At 37.0% G+C, this 19568-nt stretch overlaps 1 protein-coding gene, 1 non-coding gene and 1 pseudogene across 4 annotated transcripts in view; 2 read left to right on the top strand and 1 right to left on the bottom strand.

The window, feature by feature from the left end:
- Positions 1-10483, bottom strand: part of CDK15 (cyclin dependent kinase 15) — a 79247-nt gene extending 68764 nt beyond the window's left edge. For 2 of the 3 annotated variants that reach the window (XM_039257410.1, XM_039257409.1), the window contains exons 1-4: positions 10361-10483; positions 9499-9648; positions 9196-9290; positions 2119-2198 (exon numbers count right to left, since the gene is read on the bottom strand). In XM_039257410.1, coding sequence (XP_039113341.1) covers positions 2119-2198; positions 9196-9290; positions 9499-9648; positions 10361-10483 — 448 coding nt within the window. Of the gene's footprint in view, positions 1-2118; positions 2199-9195; positions 9294-9498; positions 9649-10360 lie in introns of all 3 variants that reach the window. The other variant, XM_039257408.1, reaches the window with a different exon arrangement.
- On the top strand, positions 7161-7378 carry LOC120248943 (annotated as a pseudogene).
- Positions 10484-12080: 1597 nt separating the features above from the next.
- LOC120248944 lies at positions 12081-12188 on the top strand. Its single transcript, XR_005532716.1, has one exon. It is a non-coding gene; the product is annotated as a U6 spliceosomal RNA (small nuclear RNA).
- The last annotated feature ends 7380 nt before the right edge of the window (positions 12189-19568 follow it).

Genomic DNA, 19568 nt, shown 5'->3' on the forward strand with positions numbered 1-19568 from the left:
TAACAAGGGAGAAAGTAAAAAGAAAGAGCCATTTCTTTTCTTTTCATTTTTTTTCTTTCATTCTTTTCTTTTTTCTTTCTTTTTTTTTTCTGAAATGAATAGCAATCCTATCATCATTTGTTTTCAAATGGCTCATGTATGGGCACCTGGGTAGCTCAGTCAGTTAAGAGTCCAGCTTTGGGTTAGGTCATGATCTTGTGGTCCATGGGTTTGAGCCCTGCGTCGGGCTGTGTGCTGACAGCTCAGAGTCTGGAGCCTGCTTCCAGTCAATCCTCTGTCTCTCTGCTCCTCCCCTGCTCATGCTCTGACTCTCTCTCTCAAAAATAAACATTAAAACATTTTTAAAAAACAAATGGCTCATGTAATAATGTTAATAAATTGTATTTTTAAAATAATTTTGTGATACAGGATTGTAGATTGGTGATTCTTTTCTCTTTTTTTTAATGTTTATTTTTCAGAGGGAGGGGAGGGGCAGAGAGAGGGAAACAGAGGATGGGAAGCAGGCTCCACTCTGACAACCAAGAGCTCGATGCGGGGATGGAACTCACCAACTGCGAGATCATGACCTGAGTCAAAGTCAGATACTCAACTGACTAAGCCACCCAGACACCCTAATAAATTGTATTTTTAATGATTTATTTTTACTCTATTGAATTTTGATTTTTATATTATAAATTATTAGTTATCTTGATGGCAAACAAGACATCACTGAAGAGAAAGAACAAGAATAGAACAATTATGGCCAACGTTTGTTGAACTTTGAAAATGTGGTAAGTTCTTTATATGCCTATTCTCATTTAATCCTCATTATAACTCAAGAAAAAAGGTACTATTATCCTCTTTCTGCAATAAATGGGGCCTAAAATAGGTAAAGTAATCTAACCATGGTCATACCAGTTGGCAAATTTGGGATTCAAACCCAAGTCCATCTGACACCAGATTCCTTACCCATGTGCTATACTCTCAGGGTACAGAGAACATAGAGGGACAACACTAAAGTTAGTGTCTTCCCAAAGAGTTTTTTTAAATGCTTTTGAAACAACTTAGGATTTTCAGGTAAATTGCTTACTGAGAATTTGTGTGGTTTTATCCTTTCTCCCTTTTTATATGGATTTGTCTGGACTTATATAGATATAGTCTTAGTACTTTAGGATGGGGCCAAACACACAGAAGGTATTTAGTAAATATTCATTGAATTCATGGGCTTCCTCAACTAATAGAATAGTTTTGCATCTTAATTTCCTCAAGAATAAACCATAAAATGATAGTATAAGTATGCTCTGAAAAGTATTATGAAGAATACAGTTGCAATTATTATTTTTTTTAATTTAAATTCAAATTAGTTAACATACAGTGTAGTACTGGTTTCAGGAGTAGAACCCAGTGATTCATCACTTATATATAACACACAGGGCTCATCCCTACAAGTGCCTTCCTTAATGCCCGTCACCCATTTAGCCCATTCCCCCATGCCCCTCCAGCAATCCTGTTTGTTCTTCGTATTTAAGAGTCTCTTATGGTTTGCCTCCCTCTCTTTTTAACTTATTTTTCCTTCCCTTCCCCTATATTCATCTGTTGTGTTTCTTAAATTCCACATTTGAGTGAAATCATATGATATTTGTCTTTCTTGGACTGACTCGTTTCACTTAGCATAGTACACTCTAGTTCCAACCATGTTAGTGCAAATGGCAAGACTGCATTCTTTTTGATCACTAAGTAATATTCCATTGAGTGAAGATATCTATATCTACATACATTCTATTGTGTATGTATATATCTACACACATACCTATCACATTTTCTTTATCCACTCATCAGTTGATGGACATTGGGCTCTTTCCGTAATTTGGCGATTGTGGATAGCATTTCTATAAACTTTGGGGGTGAATGTGCCCCTTCAAATCAGCATTTTTGTATTCTTTGGATAAATACCTAGTAATGCAATTGCTGGGCCATAGGGTAGTTCTATTTTTAATTTTTTGAGGAGCCTCCATACTGTTCTCCAGTTGCAATTATAATATTACTTCTAGAAATATCAAAAGCTAGATGCCAAATGGATAGACTCCATGGATTTTTTACCAAATCAAGGACCTGTAACATAGATCTCTTGGATCTTACCTTCTCGAATAGCTGTAAAAGGAACTCCTTCCTCTGCATTCATGCTGATGACTTTTAGAGCCACTAGTTGTCCATTTATCCTGGAAGAGTCAGGGGTGGGGAGAGGGATGGGGAGGACACACACTTATTGAGATGGTTCATAGCAGCAGTTTATACTAAGGATAGTTTAATGAAAGTAGCTTTTCCTTCCAAATATATTCCAGCATATGAATCCAAAATATTCTAAAAATAAACTGTTTTAAAAGTCATATGTATGTATACCAAAATATTTTTTTTCTCTTTACTCATTATAGAAACCTTGGAGATATATACTCATTATAGAAACTTTGGAGAATACAGAAAGGCACTAAACCCATCCTCATAATATTTTGATGTATATTGTTCCTTTCATTTCCTTTTGTGCACTTATTTGGGCCATCCTTATTGTTCATCTGAATTATTGTAGTGATCTCCTAACAGTTTCCCTACTTGTACGTTTGTACCCCTACTGTCTAGTCTCAATAGAGCAGCCAGGGGATTCTTTTTAAAGGAATGTCAGAACAAATCACTTCTCTGCTCAAACCCCACCATTATTGTCACGTTTCACTTTGTTAAATTTTTTTTCTTATGTATTTATTTTGAGATAGAAAGTGTGTGTGTGTGTGTGTGTGTGGGCACGCGTGTGCACAAATCAGAGAAGGTGAGAGAGAAAAAGAGACAGAATCCCAAGCAGGCTCTGCACCATCAGTGCAGAGCCCGATGCGGGGGGGCGGGGCTGGAACCCCCAAACTGCGAGATCATGACCTGAGCCTAGATCAAAAGTCGATGCTTAACTGACGGAGCCACCCGGATGCCCCCAGTCACATTTCATTCTGAGTAAAAGCCAAATTCTTAAAATTACCTCCTAGGTGCCATCTGACCTGCCCAAGCCCGTCATTACCTCTCTCTCTCTTAATCTCCTCCCGCTCTCTCCTTATTCAATGTTTTGTTCACTGATGCAAGTGAAGTGCTGGAGAACTGAGATTTTAATACAAGTATAAATATATGATTTTCAGTATAGTGAGATTCATATCATATTAGTAGCTTGCTTTTCCACCATTTAATTTTTCTTTTATTCATTCTTGTACTGTGTGATATTTAATAATGATATAATATTTCATCATATAAATACACTGAGTGTGTTTATGCTTGGCCAGTTCCAAATGTTTTCGAATTGTTTCTTTTGACTATTATGAAAATATAGTCATGATCATGTTTTTAGATCAGTCTTTTCACACAGCCCTTATTTTCTTAGGGTAGATTTGGAATTGCTAAGTCAGAGTATGCTATGCACAAGTTTTTACTGTCTTTGAATGCATGATCCCAAATTGTGCCACAGAGTGATCACACCACTAATTGGTCATGAGAATGGCCATTCCAGCACTTTCTTGCCAACACTGGGCAGAGTTTTTATTTTGTTTTGATTTTTCATTTTTTAGAACAGATTTAGATTTACAGAAAAATTGAGAAGATAGTACAGAGAGTTCTCATATACCCCCATCCAGTTTCTTCTACTATTAATATATTAGTATGGTACATTTGTTGTCATTAATGAACCAATATTGATACATTATTATTAACTAAAGCTTACAGTTTATTAAGAATTATTTAGTTTTTTATGGTAACATTGTATTGTATTTTGTGGGCTGCATCATACATTGGTAATTTTGGAGGTAGTGCAACATGATAATACACAGGAAAAGCCATAAAAGTACCAGACCCAGGAATTTTTCCCAATAAACTTATTTAATAATGATTTTTAAATTCCAAATGCACATAAGATTTTCACTACTGTGTTATAATAGAACTAAATAGAAGTAGCTGAAATGTGCAACATTAGAACAATTTAAAAATGTGTGGTACATCAACACAATGGAATATTTTGAATTCATGTCAAAAGCTCAAGTCCAGAGACATGTAGAGAGTGGAAAATATTCATGATAAAATAAACAATAGAATACAAAATAGCAAGCACACCATGTTTGTTACTTTAAATAAACTGCAAGTAGAAGACAAAATGTGCATGTGCAATTGCTATGCTAGAGTGATGGATTATAGATGATTTTTTTAAGTTATTTATTAACATTGAGAGAGACAGAGAGAGCATGAGCAAGCAGGAGAGGGACAGAGAGAGAAGTAGAATCCCATGCTGACAGCATGAAGCCTGACACTGTAAGATCATGAACTGAGCCAAAATCAAGAGTCAGCCACTTAATCAACTGAGCCATCCCCATGCCTCACAGAGGATTTTTAAGTTTTATTTTATTTTATTTTTTAGAGAGTGAGAGTGAGAGAGAAGAGAGAGCGTGAGGAGGGAAGAGGGACAGAGGGAGAGAAAGAGAACCTTAAGCAGTCTCCACTCTCAATGCAGAGCCCGATGTGGGCTTAATCCCACAACCCTGGGATCAGGACCTGAGCGGAAATCAAGAGTGAGATGCTTAATTGATGGAGCCACCCAGGCACCCTGATGATTTTTAAGTTTTAAAAATTTATTTGCTCTTACATATTGCCTTTTAAAATAATATTTATAAGTTTATTATGGTTTTCCAATGTGATTTCAAAATGCTTTCTTTTTATTTCTTTTAAAGTAGATATCATGGTAGATATGTATAACTATGAAATCAATAAATTTATCTATCTTAGTCTTTTTGACTTTGAGATATAATTGACAGACAGAATTTGTAGGTTAAAGCTATACAATGTGTTGATTTGATACACTTATATATTGCAGTATGATTATTAGGATTTCCTTAGGTTTGTTTGTTTGTTTGTTAAATTTATTCATTTTGAGGGGGGAGTGGGGAAGTGCAGAGAGAGGGGGAGAGAGAATCCCAAGTAGGCTCTTGGCTGTCAGTGCATAGCCTACACGGGTCTCGACCTCACAAACCATGAGACAATGACCTGAGCTGAAAGGGGGACACTCAACCGGCTGCACCATCCAGGCACCCCCAGGATTTCCTTAGTTTTTACCTAATGTCCTTTCTCTGTTTCAGGATTCCATGTAGGATACCACATTATATATAGTTGTCACGTCTCCTCAGGCTCCTCTGGGCTGTGACAGGTTCCTAAACTTTCCTTGTTGTTGATGACCAGGACAGTTTTGAGGAGTACTGGTGAAAAATTTTGTAGGATACCTCTCTATTGCAATATTTCTGATGGTTTTCTGATGATTAGACTGGTGATATGAATTTTGAGAAGGTAAAGTACCATTTTCATCCCATCATATTAAGGATACATACTATCATCAGAATTTTTGATGTTAATATTGGCCTTAATCACCAGGCTAAGGTCGTGTCTGTCAGGTTTCTTCACTGTAGTTCTTCCCTCCCCCCCACTCCCTTTCTGCAGTGTACTTTTCGAAGAACGTCACTATGAGTAGGTCACACTTAAGAGCAGGGATTTATGCTTCACTTCCTTGAGGGTGGATTATTTATATAAATTACTTGGAAGTCTGCTGCACAGGAAATTTGTCTCTTCTCTCTCATTTATTGATTTATTGAGCCATTTATTTATACCAGTGTAGACTCATAGATATTCATTTTACACTTTGAGTTATAATCCAGTATTAGTTTATTTTGCTGCTCAAATTTTTCCATATTTGTCCTTTGGGAGCTCTTTCAGTTGGTTCCTGTGTCCCTTTGACATACCCTTACAAATGTGGGGTTTGTTTTTTGGGGTCATACTTTTATCTTCATTTTTTTTTTTTTTGCCTGCTTAATTTTCCTAAAAAGGATTATCACATTTTAATTTCTATTTAACTATTTGTGGACCTGAATTATCTTGTTTATTGTTTTTTTCTGTTCTTTTGCGATTTGCTCATTTGCAATGAATTTTGAAGTATTTTGCATATCTTTTTAATGGAAATCTGTTGCATTTACTTTTCACCAATTTCTTTTGTCTACTTTAATATGTCTTTGAAATTTGAAACTTTAAAATTTTTATGAAGTTCAATATTTTCCAAAATGTTTTACTCAGAGCATACCTCTGTGAAATTCTCCCCACCTCCCCAAACAGTTTCTTGGTCAAATATGTTTAGAAAATGCTTTATACTTTAAAATTTTTGTTGGGGCACCTGGGTGGCTCTGTCAGTTAAGCATCAGGTCATGATCTCACAGTTTGTGAGTTCAAGCCCTGCATTGGGCTCTGTGCTGACAGCTCAGAGCCTGGAGTCAGCTTTGGATTCTATGTTTCCCTCTCTTTCTGCCCCTCTACTTCTTTCTCTCTCTCTCTGTCTGTCTCAAAGATAAATAAACATTAGACAATTTTTTAAAATTTTCTTAATCTTTCTTAGACAGTCACAGTACACATTATCATTTTAAAGATGCTGAGAGCATCTATAATAAAGGATCACATTTTTTATTTTGTTTTAGGGTTCCCTGCAACAATTTGGCAATGGTAACTTTCAATAAAATACCCGAAGTTCTCTCAAAACTAGGGCTCCTTAGAACATACATGGGTAGATGGGGCACCATGGACACTTAAGGGTTGTGACTTCAGTATTTTGTAGAGACAGACCTTTCCAGCCCAAAGGTTACACAGAATGCCTCTCTCTATTCTTCCAGTTCTTATCTCTTCTTTTTCATTTAGCTCTTTAATCTACTAGGAATTCATATTGTATATTTACTTTTTTCCAAGTTGCTAACAATCATCCCAGCTTTGTTTATTGGACTGTCCTCTTTTCCCCACTGACTTGATAGTGATTTGACATATATACCCTGATTATATATTAGATGTATATATTAAATTATGTATTACATATACTTGGGTTTGTGACTGTTCTGGACTTTAAAAAAATCATATTTCTTTGATCTGTCTTTTCTTATACTAAACTATTTTAATTATTGTAGGTTTTGAACATATTGAGAATATATTAAAACTTGAGGGTCGCCTGGGTGGCTCAGTCGGTTGAGTATCCTAACTCTTGATTTTGGCTCAGGTTATGATCTCATGGTTTGTGGGATCTAGCCCCACCTCAGGTTCTGTGCTGACAGTGTGGAGCCTGCTTGGGATTCTCTCCCCCTCCAATCGCTTCTGGGCCTTTTGGCTAAGATCAAGTGTGGGATTCTCTCCCCCTCCCCCGTTTGTCCCTCCCCCACTCACGTGTGTGTGCGCACGCACACACATGCACACTCTCTCTGTGTCTCAAAATAAACAAATTAATTTAAAGAATAGAAAATATTAAAACTTGAAATTAAAGAATTGCTGACATCTTTGCACTATTAGATGTTCTAATTCAAATATTCTGTACTTTAATAGTCTCTGGAATAATCCATAAGACCTGATATACCCAATATACTGCAACTGCAGCTCTTTCCTGTCTGCATGTCCTTCCACTTTCCACTCCATTGCCTGGCCTCCTCCTGCCTCAGGGATCTGTTACCTGCTGTTCCCTCTGCATGAGGCTCTCTTCTACTACACACACACACACACACACACACACACACATACACACACACACGGCTCAGGCCTTATCTTTGTCAGCATCTGTGTTCAAGCGTTCCCTTCTCATCTCTCTATTTAGAATAGTCATCCACCACCCCACTCTGACACTCCTCATCCCTCTTCACCATTTTATTCTTTTCCAAAGCACTTTTCACTCTTTGACAAACTCAGTCTTTCATTAGTTTGTTTATTGCCTATCTTACTGTGACTAGTATGTACACTCCATAAGAGCCAAGAATTTTGTCACCTTTGTTCTCCAATGAATCTTTATTGGCTAAAAGAGTGTCTGGAACAGACAGGTGCTTAATAAATATTAGTAGAATGAATGAATGCCTGTCTGACTTTGTCTCAAGTCTTTATATCCCTTAGTAAACCCTTGCCCATTTTTTGATACTAATGTTTTTTGTTTTTGTTATTGTGAGAGTAACTTCCCTTACTATATTTCTAGTAACTGGTTATTGTTAATATCTCAGGCAACTTTTGATAAGTTTATTTAGATTTTGTAACTGATCACCTTATTCTATCTTACTGCTGCTACTGGTTTCCTAGATGATTGCCTTGGGCTTTTTAGGTAGAAAATTCTGTAATCCACGAAAATGATATTCAGGGTTTTTTTGGTCATTTTGGCTAGAATATTTACTATAATCTTTAACAGTGAAGGATAATGGGCATTCCTCTCCTATCTCTGAGTCAGTGGAAGTGTCTCTAGTATTTAACTAAGAAGGTATGTGGATTGTTGATTTGAAATATTCTACATCATAATGAGGAATTATCATGCTATTCCTATCTTGCTCAGTCTTTTTTTTTAAGTTTTTTTTTTTATGTCTTTATTTTATCTTGAGAGACAGAGAGCAGGCAGGGGAGGGTCAGAAAGAGAGGGAGACACAGAATCTGAAGCAGGCTCCAGGTTCTGTGCTATCAGCACAGAGCCTGATGCGGGGCTTAAACCCACGGACTGTGAGATCATGACCTGAGCCAAAGTTGTACACTTAACTGACTGAGCCACCCAGGTGCCCACTCAGTCTTAAAAAGTAGTAATTGATGTTGAATTTATTTGGCATCCATTTCTGAGATATTTTTTAACTTATTTTAAAATTATAAATGTAATGCCTTTGTGGTAAGGAATAGAGTGAAAAGTTTGAGTAATCTTTCTTTGCCCACAGTTTTAGCCACTAGAAGTAACTAGTTTTCACAATCTCTTCTGCATTTTTCCAGACTCCTCAATGCACATATAAATTTATACATGTATAGTACAACTGAGTGCAATTTTTCTAAATGAGAATATAGGATACATATAGTTCTGTAATTTGCTTTGTCTTTTAAAATATTGGACATCTTTTTGTATTAGTACATGTACTTCATACTTCAGATGGCTGCACACTATTTCACTGCATGGTGATTATTTAGCCAGTACTCCATCAATGGGCATTTGTGACCAGGTTTTACTTTGTTTTTGTTTTTTTTTTTTTTTAACTTTTTCTATTATAAATCTTGCTTTTGATTATGGTGTCTTATACCGGTCCTGAACTTCTGCCATGTGTCACCTGGCTCCATAATTTCAAATCAGAGGGGTGGGAGCCTCATCTCCAGAGTCTCTCCCACTTATGAGTCACTCACCTGCTAATCCCCTTGTAAACTGTGGCATAAGAACCTTCACCCAGTTTCTCCAAGTTCAAGTAAGATGAGGCTGCCCCAAAAGGGAGGCTCTTCCTCTGCTTAAGGGGAATGGGGGAGGGGAGAGAGGTGGGAAAGAAAGAAAGAACACATTTTTTAGGGTTGACTTTCTTCCCAGAGAAATTAGACAGCATTGCCCAAGTATACTTGGGAAGGCCCTCTCAGTACTTGCCCTGAAAGTAAAGGCCAGCTTCCTAGACAAGCATATATTAAATCCTTCTACTTCAACATCAGCTGTTCACTCACCCACTGAAAACCCTGCCTCAGATCCTCTTCCTGAAAAGAATCACTGTTACTCCGTGGCCTTTTACTCTTGTACTTCCGGGCACGGATGGCCTGAAGTCCCCTGGGGTGAAATGAAGTCATGGAACATGATGCTTCTTTTAGGTCTGTTAGCTAGCGAAAAAAGAGAGTACAGGAATAAAATTTATGCAAAGTCAAGACTCAGTGGCTGGCATAAAGCATTTTTCCTTTATTTACCTGAATGTTATTACTCTTCAGATGTTTTCTAAGCCTCCTACACCCCAAAAGCAAATCCTTTCCTGAAAGTCACATCCTTAAAAAAGACCATAATGATATCACCTGCTAAAACTCTCCATTGTTTCTTCACTTAAAAATATTTCTTTAACACTTAGATTAACCTAAATCTCTCTGATGGACCGTTTCCAATTTTTCTCTGTTTTATTCAGTCTTGTCTTTTCATGTTCTCTTAATTTATCTCTTTTGGGGAATAATTTTCTAGTATGTCATTGCTAATAACCATAAGCTAATCATGATTTTGAATCCATAGCATACCAATACTGCAGCTTGCTTTCTGGGGCTCAGCTCTGTAACTTAGTACTTCAGATATTCCAAGAGAATAACTACTTTCTCAACTTCGAGTCAGAGTTTCGTGTAGCCCGAAGCATAGGATTATTTTTCCTTTCTGGTTTACAAGAACATCCCCAAACTTGATAGCAACAGCCATAAATTCTCAATGACTTTAATAGAATTTTCTTTTTATTGGTTTTGACCCACCACAGAGAAATCAGACTCTGCTCCAAAAAGGGATTCTCTGAGCTCCTTAGTTTATCAACAGAGGAAGATGCTCCTCCGGGGATACAAATACCTCGGTCGCAGGCTCCGCCGGCACAGGCGCAGTCCTCTGACAGCTGTGTGCTTCGCCTCCCTCCCAACAGCGATGGCAGCTGCATCCAGGCTGGAGAGTCTTTGTACACAGCTCTTGACCCATAATCTTCTAGGTTCAAGGAGAAAACCCGCACTTGAACCTCTCCCCTCTCCCCTTTGCCTCTCCTGTTCTCGTTCACTCCCTTTTTGCCAGAGGTCAGTAATGCTGGAGCTTTCATATGACTCACATGAGGGCTCTGAGCGGAGCAGCCTCATGACTTCAGCAGTTTTTCCTTATCAGTGCAAGAAACTACATCGGAAAGGTGGCCGCCTGCATTCTTGCGTGCACAACCGAAAACAGGACAGCTAATACTGGATAGGATCAGTTTTGGCACCAATTTCTTATTCCAGGCATAAGTTAGTGCTGTTAGTATACATAGCTTTTATGAATTTACATTGCTGAGCTTTTATGAATTTACATTGCTGATCCATGTAAATGATAATGATATTGATTGGGCTTCCTGGTGCTAAAGTGGACGTGTTGAAGAGTATTTTCTCCCTGCCTTTCATCTGAAAGCATTTTGCTTCTCAGACTTTAAAATAAATTTGCAACCTAGCCAACTTTTAGTAGTCAAAGAAACCATAGAATCATAGAACAAGAAAATAGCTTCTCTATGTCTTTGCCTCCAAACAATAGTATATAATATTTAATAGCCCCAGAGCAGTAGTCATCCATTCACTGATTCAAAAATGACCTAGTAAGCACCTGTGTTGTTTTTACTATACAAATAATGATATTATCCAATGGTGGGGAGAGAGGAGTTTGCATGAAATATCTCCTTCTCTTTCTCCCTTCTTCCCATTTCTTCCCCACCCCTTCCTGCCACATGAATGTAATTAATGTTTACCATATTAATAGCATGACGCGTCAAGGAAATAGCTTGAGCTAATTTTGTAGTGTTTGAACAGAACTTTTTCTCTCATAGATTCCTAATGTTAATGCCACCATAATGCACTAATCAGAGTGAGACAGAATGTAGGATACACACACACACACACACACACACACACACACAGCATTGTTAAGGGAGAAAAATGAGTCATGACTATTACCACAGCAATATTTATGTATATTTGATATCTGAACCTCAGTAAGTTGGTACTTATTTTAAAACTTTCAGATAATTTAAATATGAGTATGTATTGAAGTTTTATTTCAACATTGCCATAAGAGAAGAGATGTAAAACAGGCCAATTTAAAGATTCACTCAAATTAGAGACATTTAGTTTAAAAAAGTGACCTGCTAAACTAATACAAACAATTGACCAACAATCAACAGAGAGTGAAAGAAGTTAATTTCTCAGAATACTTAATTCTGTTAGAATTTATCATAATTTGATTATAATACATTTTATGAGAAATGCTGACTTCTGCCTAAAAGGAGATTGTGAATTTTATCATTAAAAAACCCAGAGCATGCGTGAGACAGTTTTTCCTTATCACCCTCTAATTATCATAAGTTTTAGATTTTTTAAATGGCTAGCATTTTTACTAGCTAGGGGGTTATTCACCTAAGTCACAAATTGCTTAAATAGAATAGACTGATGCTTTTAAGGTTAGAAATGCTATGTTTAGATACTAGATGAGCTACTCAGGGACACTGTGAAATACCCTTCAGAATTTTCAAAAATTATTTACAGTCTTCTTTAAAGTCAAGTAAGTGCTCAGTTTGGAAGCACATATACTAAAAATCGTAACAATACAGAGAAGATCAGTATGGCTCCTGCACAAGGATGACACACAAATTCATGTAGCATTCCATATTGAAAATACAAATAAACAAATAAATAAAGTCAAAGAAAAATATTAGATGGCATTTAATTCTAGCTCAAGGGGCACCTGAGTGGCTCATTTGGTTAAGTGTCTGATGTCGGCCCAGGTCATGATCTCGGGGTTTGTGGGTTTGAGCCCCACATTGGTCTTGCTGCAGTCAGCGCAGAGCCTGCTTTGGATCCTATTTCCCTCTCTCTGTGCCCCTATAAGTAAACATTGAAAAAAAGATGTTTTCTAGTTCTGTGCCCAAAACAAATTTTATTATCTAATATTTCTGAGTAGGGACAGATTTCATTTTGAATTGTGAATTGGACTCAAGGCTCATACCACTCCAGGTTGGCTGGACCTGTCTCAGCAACCTCGTCAGTTTCATGGCTTGAGAAGCCTGCTATGTTGTCTCAAAGCATGACCACTGTTACCTCTACCTTCCCCTGTCACAGACCAAAGAGCCCCCACACATGAAGCTGACTGACAAGGAGAGACTCCTGTGCCTAGGCACTAGCCTGCCAGGACCAGGTGACACAATGGTGAAATGAGGAAGTCTTGCAGAGTTCACTGCCACCATTGTGATACCAACAATGTCTGTTAGGGAGGTGAGGCCAGCTCAGAAACATACTCCATGTATCTGCTCTCCCTCCTCTGCTTTGCTTCCTTTTCCCCTCCCTTCTACTTCCTTGGGACTGCACATAACACCTCACCTCAAAATTATTAAGTGTTAGCACATAAGCTTTTGTTTCAGGCTCTGTTTTCAGGGAATCTATCTGTATTAAGACAAATAGTAGCCATTTTTTAACAAGCAGTAAAATTACAGGTTATAGACAATTTCAGGCCAGATTCTCCCTCCCTACATTTTGGGAGTCCTTCTTCCTTTCTCAGTCGGTGGGTATTCAAACTACTGTACTATAGTTGAAAATTTATACTTTTTTCCAATATTTGCATTCTGTCCAAATTTAGCCAGATTATTAGGAATTGTGGTTTAATTATAACCCTTCTAGAATATGTAGATTATCACAAGCATTCAACAGACAATAAGATGAAGAATAATGTGAAGTTTGTCAAAAACATTAAAAATAAACATCCACAACAATGGAGTAATATGCAGCTATAAGGAGAGATCTCTATGTAATGACAGTCTGTGATCATCAAAATATATTTTTAAGTGGAAAAAGCAAAATGCTTTTGTGTTTTTTTCTGGCAAAGACATGAGGAGACATACATTGTAGTCAGTAATTTTACTAACATTAGCAGAATTGCTCTTATTTGAAACTGTTAATGGTGTATTTTAGGATTAAACAAATAATTATGACAATGTCATCAGAACTAAACTTTTCAGCATAAGAAAAAATAGACATAAATATTAAATCAAACAAGTCAAGTAAAAATCATGTCATCTTTAACTTCTTAAGTAATTTCTGCACCCAATATGGGGCTCAAACTCACAACCCTGAGACTAAGAGTCACATAATCTACTGACTGAGCCAGCCAGGTGCCCCCAAATCATATTATCTTAACTTTGATTTGGAAATATCCATATGAACTTATAAATTTTTTTCTTTAAAAAAGAATTCTGTCATCCAAAAGACCTAGAAACAATGTAGACTCAATAGTAATGAAAATGTCCATCAATTGATGAATGGATCAAAAAGATGTGGTTTATCCATACAATGAAATGCTACATGGCAATGAGAAAGAATGAAATCTGGCCATTTGTAGCAAGGTGGATGTTATGCTGAGTGAAATAAGTCAGGCAGAGAAGGACAGATACCATATGTTTTCACTTATAAGTGGAACAGGAGAAACTTAACAGAGCACCATGGGGGAGGAGAAGGGAGAAAAATAGTTGGGGAGAGAGAAGGAGGCAAACCATGAGAGACTCTTGAATACCAAGAACAAAGTGAGGGTGTTGGAGAGGGGAAGGGGGGTGATGGGCATGGAGGAGGGCTCTTGTTGGGATGAGCATTGGGTGTTATATGGAAACCGATTTTACAACAAACTATAAAAAATAGTAATGAACAACCCTAGTACTCAGTTTGTGGTCCCTAAATATCATTTTCCATTAAAAAGAACCAAGCATCCATGGAGAAATGGTGGCTGAGTACCTAGAAGATGAAATCTAAGAAGTTATCAAGAAAGATGTCTCAGAACTGATTGTTAGCAGAAGGGAGGTGGATGGGTCTTGAGTTAAATGGGTGAAGTGCATTTGTGATGAGCACTGGGTGCTGTATGGAAGAGTTGAATATCATACACCTGAAACTAACTATATGTTACCTAACTGGAATTTAAATAAAAACTTTTTAAAAAAAGAAAGATGTCCCAGGTTCATCTTATGTCAATGGGAATCATGTTAAAAGGACATAGGAGCCAACTTGAAGGGACTCTCATTTGGCTTAAGATGGGACAATGTGAGTATCAAAAAGAACAATGACTGCAATGGATTGAAACACTCGAAATAGATAAAATCCATACATTTATCTAAACAAAATTATCACTTAGAGGTTTCTAGTGAACCAATTCATGACTGAATATAATAAATAAAGGGGGAAAATTAAGTTTATTTTGTCTTTTATATGGAAATTGTTTTTCCAGTGTTATCAAATAATTAATGAGGGGGATATTCTTCCTTATAGACGGATATCAGCTAATAAATGAAGAAGAAATGATTGAAGTAGAAAGTTCATTATTATACAGTCACAGAGCTAAGCAACAATCATCAGTGAAGGCTAAAATCATCAGGTAGAAGATTGATAAGGAACTTTACAATGAAGGGTCAGGTTTACAACATCTGAGTCTACTGACCAATCTTAGCTCCACTGTATTTGGGATATCCAGACACTAACAGCCAGGAAGTATACAGCATCACTTGTGATATATTTTTGGCTAAAGAAAAAAATTTAGGGGCTCCTGGATGGCTCAGTCAGTTAAGCATTCGACTTCAGCTTCAGTCATGATCTCACAGTTCATGAATTTGAGCCCTGCATTAGGCTGTGTGCTGACAGCATAAAGCCTTCTTGGGATTCTCTCTCTCTCTCTCTCTCTCTCTCTCTCTTTCTGCCCATCCCCTGCTCGAGCTCTTTCTCTCAAAATAAATAATTAAAAAAAAAAAAAGATTCCGAATCTAATCAATTGTCTAAGATCTAAAACCAAGTTACAAGAAATATAGAGGACAGAGAAGTTAACACCACAATGAAGCAAACAACCAAATCAGAAAGGACAAATAACTTGATTCTCTAGCAAATTAATGGCATAAAAAAAAGTGAATTATAAAGTCTTCAAAGACACAACAAACAGAAAATATGTAGACCTTGTTTGGATCCTGTTTTGAACAAATCAATTTTAAAGTGACATTTCTTTTTCCCCCAGCTTTATAAAGGTATAATTGACAAGTAAAAATTGCATATATTTAAGGTGTATGAGGTGACATTTTGATATATGTATACATTGTGAATATTTACCACAATGAGCTAATTAACATCTCTCTCACCTCACATAGTTGTTTTGGTAAGAGCAATCAAGATCTCTCTTGGAAAACAAAAACAAAACCCTATTCTAGCAAATTTCAAGTACACAGTACAGCGTTGTCAACTGTAATCACCCTGCTATACATTAGATCTCCAGAACTTATTCATCCTGCATATCTGAAACTTTGCAGCCTTTGTGTTTTTTTAATGTTTGTTTATTTATTTTTGAGAAAGAGAGGGCACAAGCGGGGGGAGAGGGCACCGAGAGAGGGAGAGAGAGAATCCCAATCAGGCTCCATGCTGCCAGCTCAGAACCCTACATGGGGCTCCATCCCACGAACAATGAGATCATGATCTGAGCTGAAACTGAGAGTCAGACACTTAACTGATTGAGCCACCCAGGTACCCCTGAAACTTTGCAGCGTTTGACAGACATTCCCCCATTGCCCCCAGTCCCAGCTCCTGGTAACCACTGCAGAACAACATTTCCGATCCAAATATGGAAATTTAAATATGGTATCAGATAATCTTAAGAATTTATTTTTAATCTTGCATGGTGAATATGTTTTTAAAACAATCCTACATTTAGAGATGCCTACTCAAGTATTTAAGGTAGAATGACATAATTTCCTTGCTCTAAAATATTCCAGAGAAATAATGTTGGGGATAAAAAAAATTGGTAAAATATTGATAGTTGTTTAAGCTATGTGATGGCTATATGGAACTTCATTTTTGTGTGTTTAAGAATTTTCTAAAAAGAAAGTAGAAAAAGAATATTTTAAAAAACCTATTCACATGAAATCTAAACATTTTGATTACTTACTGCTTGTATTCCTGCCTACTCCCAACAAGGCAGGAGAGGCTTTAGATAAAAACATAGAAATAATATGAATAAGAATAAGAATAATAGCAACAGCAACCACATCAGTGCTTGTTCTGTGTCAGACTCCAAGCTGATCCTCCAATTTCATGACAAGAAGTAGATACCATTATTATCTCCACTTGATCATGGAAGAACTGAGTCTCAAAGAGTTTAACTTTCTCAAGGTTACTCAACTAGCAATAGTAAAAAAAAATGTTTAAGCTCCCCAAACTACCAAATTTTCCAAATTTTATTTCATGAGGGCTCACTGAGAACAGTATTTTTGTTTTGTTTTGTTTTTATTTAAATTTTAGGTGGTTAACAGACAGTGCAATATTGGTTTCAGAAGTAGCATTCAGTGTTACAGACAACACCCTGTACTCATCACCAGTGCCCTCCTAATACACATCACCCATCTAGCCTATTTCTCACCCACCTTCCTCTGATAATAGTATTTGTACAAAGAGCACAAAAATCTGTTTGGTTGTATTTCTCATTACTTATTTGGCATAAATTTCAATTAGTTATTATATACAGGATGAACCAGGAATAGGTAAGTGACTCTAGTTCATGAATCAGGAAGAACATGACATCATCTTTGGTCCAAATAAAAGCTATAATGTAGAATTCTTAAATCACATGTCTTCCTTCTTCCTGGAATAGTTTAACTTGAAACTTTTACATGCTGAGAGTGCTGTCTTCTGACAATAAGCAGAACTGCAAGCATATGGAATCTGAATCTCCTTTGTTCTGTTAGATGTAGCTAACACGTCTTTATTTACATCATATTACTACTGCATATTCATGTGCTGTTTGTTGTACTTGTACTTAGTTTCCACAATGCAGTTGAAGGCATAAATTCCAGTGTTATCTTCTTTTTTCATTGCCTTCAAGAAAGTTACAATCAAAACTTATGAGTTATTGAGAAAGCATATGAAGCACAATGACCACATTTACAAATTGCACAAGTTCTTATTGATTTAGAAGACAATTTCTGGAGCCCTGGAAATTTCTGCTCGAAATGTCAAATGCCTCAATTACAAGTTTTCTGGCTTAAGTTCTGTGCTACTGGCTCTGATATTAAATTCCTGCCTCTCATTGAGGCTCTCCCCACATCCTGGCATTGGCTTCTGAAAGAGCAGTTTACCTGTTGTAAATCAAAACTGTTAACTACAGATGGAACACTCAAGAATGCTGAATGATTTCATATGTGTAGAACCACATTCTGAACCTACTGAAAAGCAATGGCGGTTAAAAAAAACATTTCACTGACAAGAAATCTAATTGCAAGGTGTTCTCATGACAGAATGACTTAGCTTGTGAAACAATGCAATTATACTGAACACTATACCTAAAAAGGACCAATTATCTAAAATTGTAGGAATCCTTGGGAAATCCATGCTTCTACAGACCAGATGTTTTCTCTTTGTTGTTCTTTGCATTTGTATGATTATTTATTTGTTTTAATTTCTTGAGTCTGAATGCATTAAAAAATTCCAGATATGACTTAAACTGATGATTTGGTGTCCACTGAAATGGGGGAACACCAATTCCATATTTAAATTTCCACCTTCAATATAGCAGTATGATTTTTTAAAAAGAACAATTTAATGTTTTATAAAAAATAGATTTGTAAATATAGCATAATCAGGTCCATAGCAAGGGATCTTGTCACATGTTTAGTCCAAGTCTTCCAGCTATAGGTAGAAAAAAAAGTGACAATAATAATAAGGCAAACACATTATTTGTATTTACACATAACAATTCTGTGGTCACAGTATTAAATAATTTGCCCATGGCCACACACGCAAGAAGTGATGGAACCAGGATTTGAACCAAGGCAGAGCAGCTCCAAAATCCATACTTTTAACCTATTTAACCATACTCCTCCTTGATACAATTTTAAAATAGAGAGATAATCAGTCATACCAAAGAATCTCCAGGTCTGTGCTGGTCCTCCCTTCTTTCCTTAGGCATTATCAGCATTTTCTGATCCTTTCTCACCAAACATTTAGGTCACATTATCTCATGAATTCTGTGACATAGATAATTATTTCCCAAAGTTTAGTTGAGAAAACTGGAGGATTATCCAAAGTTTCTTAGAGTATTGGTGTTAGAATTAGAATTTAAACCCATCAGCATTAACTCGAGGGTCTATGCTCTTAACCATATCTCCACACCATGAACACTCAAAGGTGCTATGAACATTCTTTCCCCTGACACACAGTGGGTCCATCAACTTAGCATACTGTTCCCTAGTATGAAAGGAAATTTTGCTTCTTGGTATTTAGGATAATATCCTAACTCACATGAAAGAACTTCTCTGATAGGAAACATATGTATCTGAAAGTAGAGGTGAGATGAGCATACTCCATCTGCTGTCTTCAACTCCACCCATTTCTTTCTAGCAGCACCTCATAGTCGATGTAGAGTCAGAACAATTAGTCCACTACAGAAGTAGTAACTAAAGAATGCTGGTACCTTGTCCAACTTGACATTGTTAATTTGTGTGGAATGCATTATAAAATGCTCCCATAAACTTCCTTAACATTCCCCTAAAGTTTCTTGCTCTGTCGGAGTAAAGTGGTCTAGCCCGGGAACCCATCCATGCTGGCCTGTAGTACACTCCACAGTACTAAAAGTAGTAGAGTTTTAGAACTGTTTGAAATATCTCCTGAAAGTTACTACTACTTTAAAATATGCATATATTGTGGGTACTTAAACACAAATAAGTACAACTTACAAAAACCTGACCTGTAAATTTCTGATTCTTTCAATTTCTGTGGCTGACCTTCCCCTGTCTCTTTCCCAGGATGCCTGAACCCTTCTGTGCCTCTTTCCTGAAAGCAACCAGCCTGTACCCACAGCACCACTCGGTGGCCAGCATGCAGAACTGGCCAAATCAACTTTTCCTCCCTCTCAACTTCTTTTTCAAGGGGATAACCATCCCAAACACCAAATCTCTCTTCCCACCACACGTGACTCACCCCAGTTTTCTTTGGACTTTGCCACTCACAGCCAAAGTGATTCCATCTCAGGCAATCTCTGTCTCACA

Source organism: Hyaena hyaena, unplaced genomic scaffold (assembly GCF_003009895.1).
Source record: "Hyaena hyaena isolate Hyena2069 unplaced genomic scaffold, ASM300989v1 scaffold_615, whole genome shotgun sequence".
In the NCBI taxonomy this organism is placed as follows: domain Eukaryota; kingdom Metazoa; phylum Chordata; class Mammalia; order Carnivora; family Hyaenidae; genus Hyaena; species Hyaena hyaena.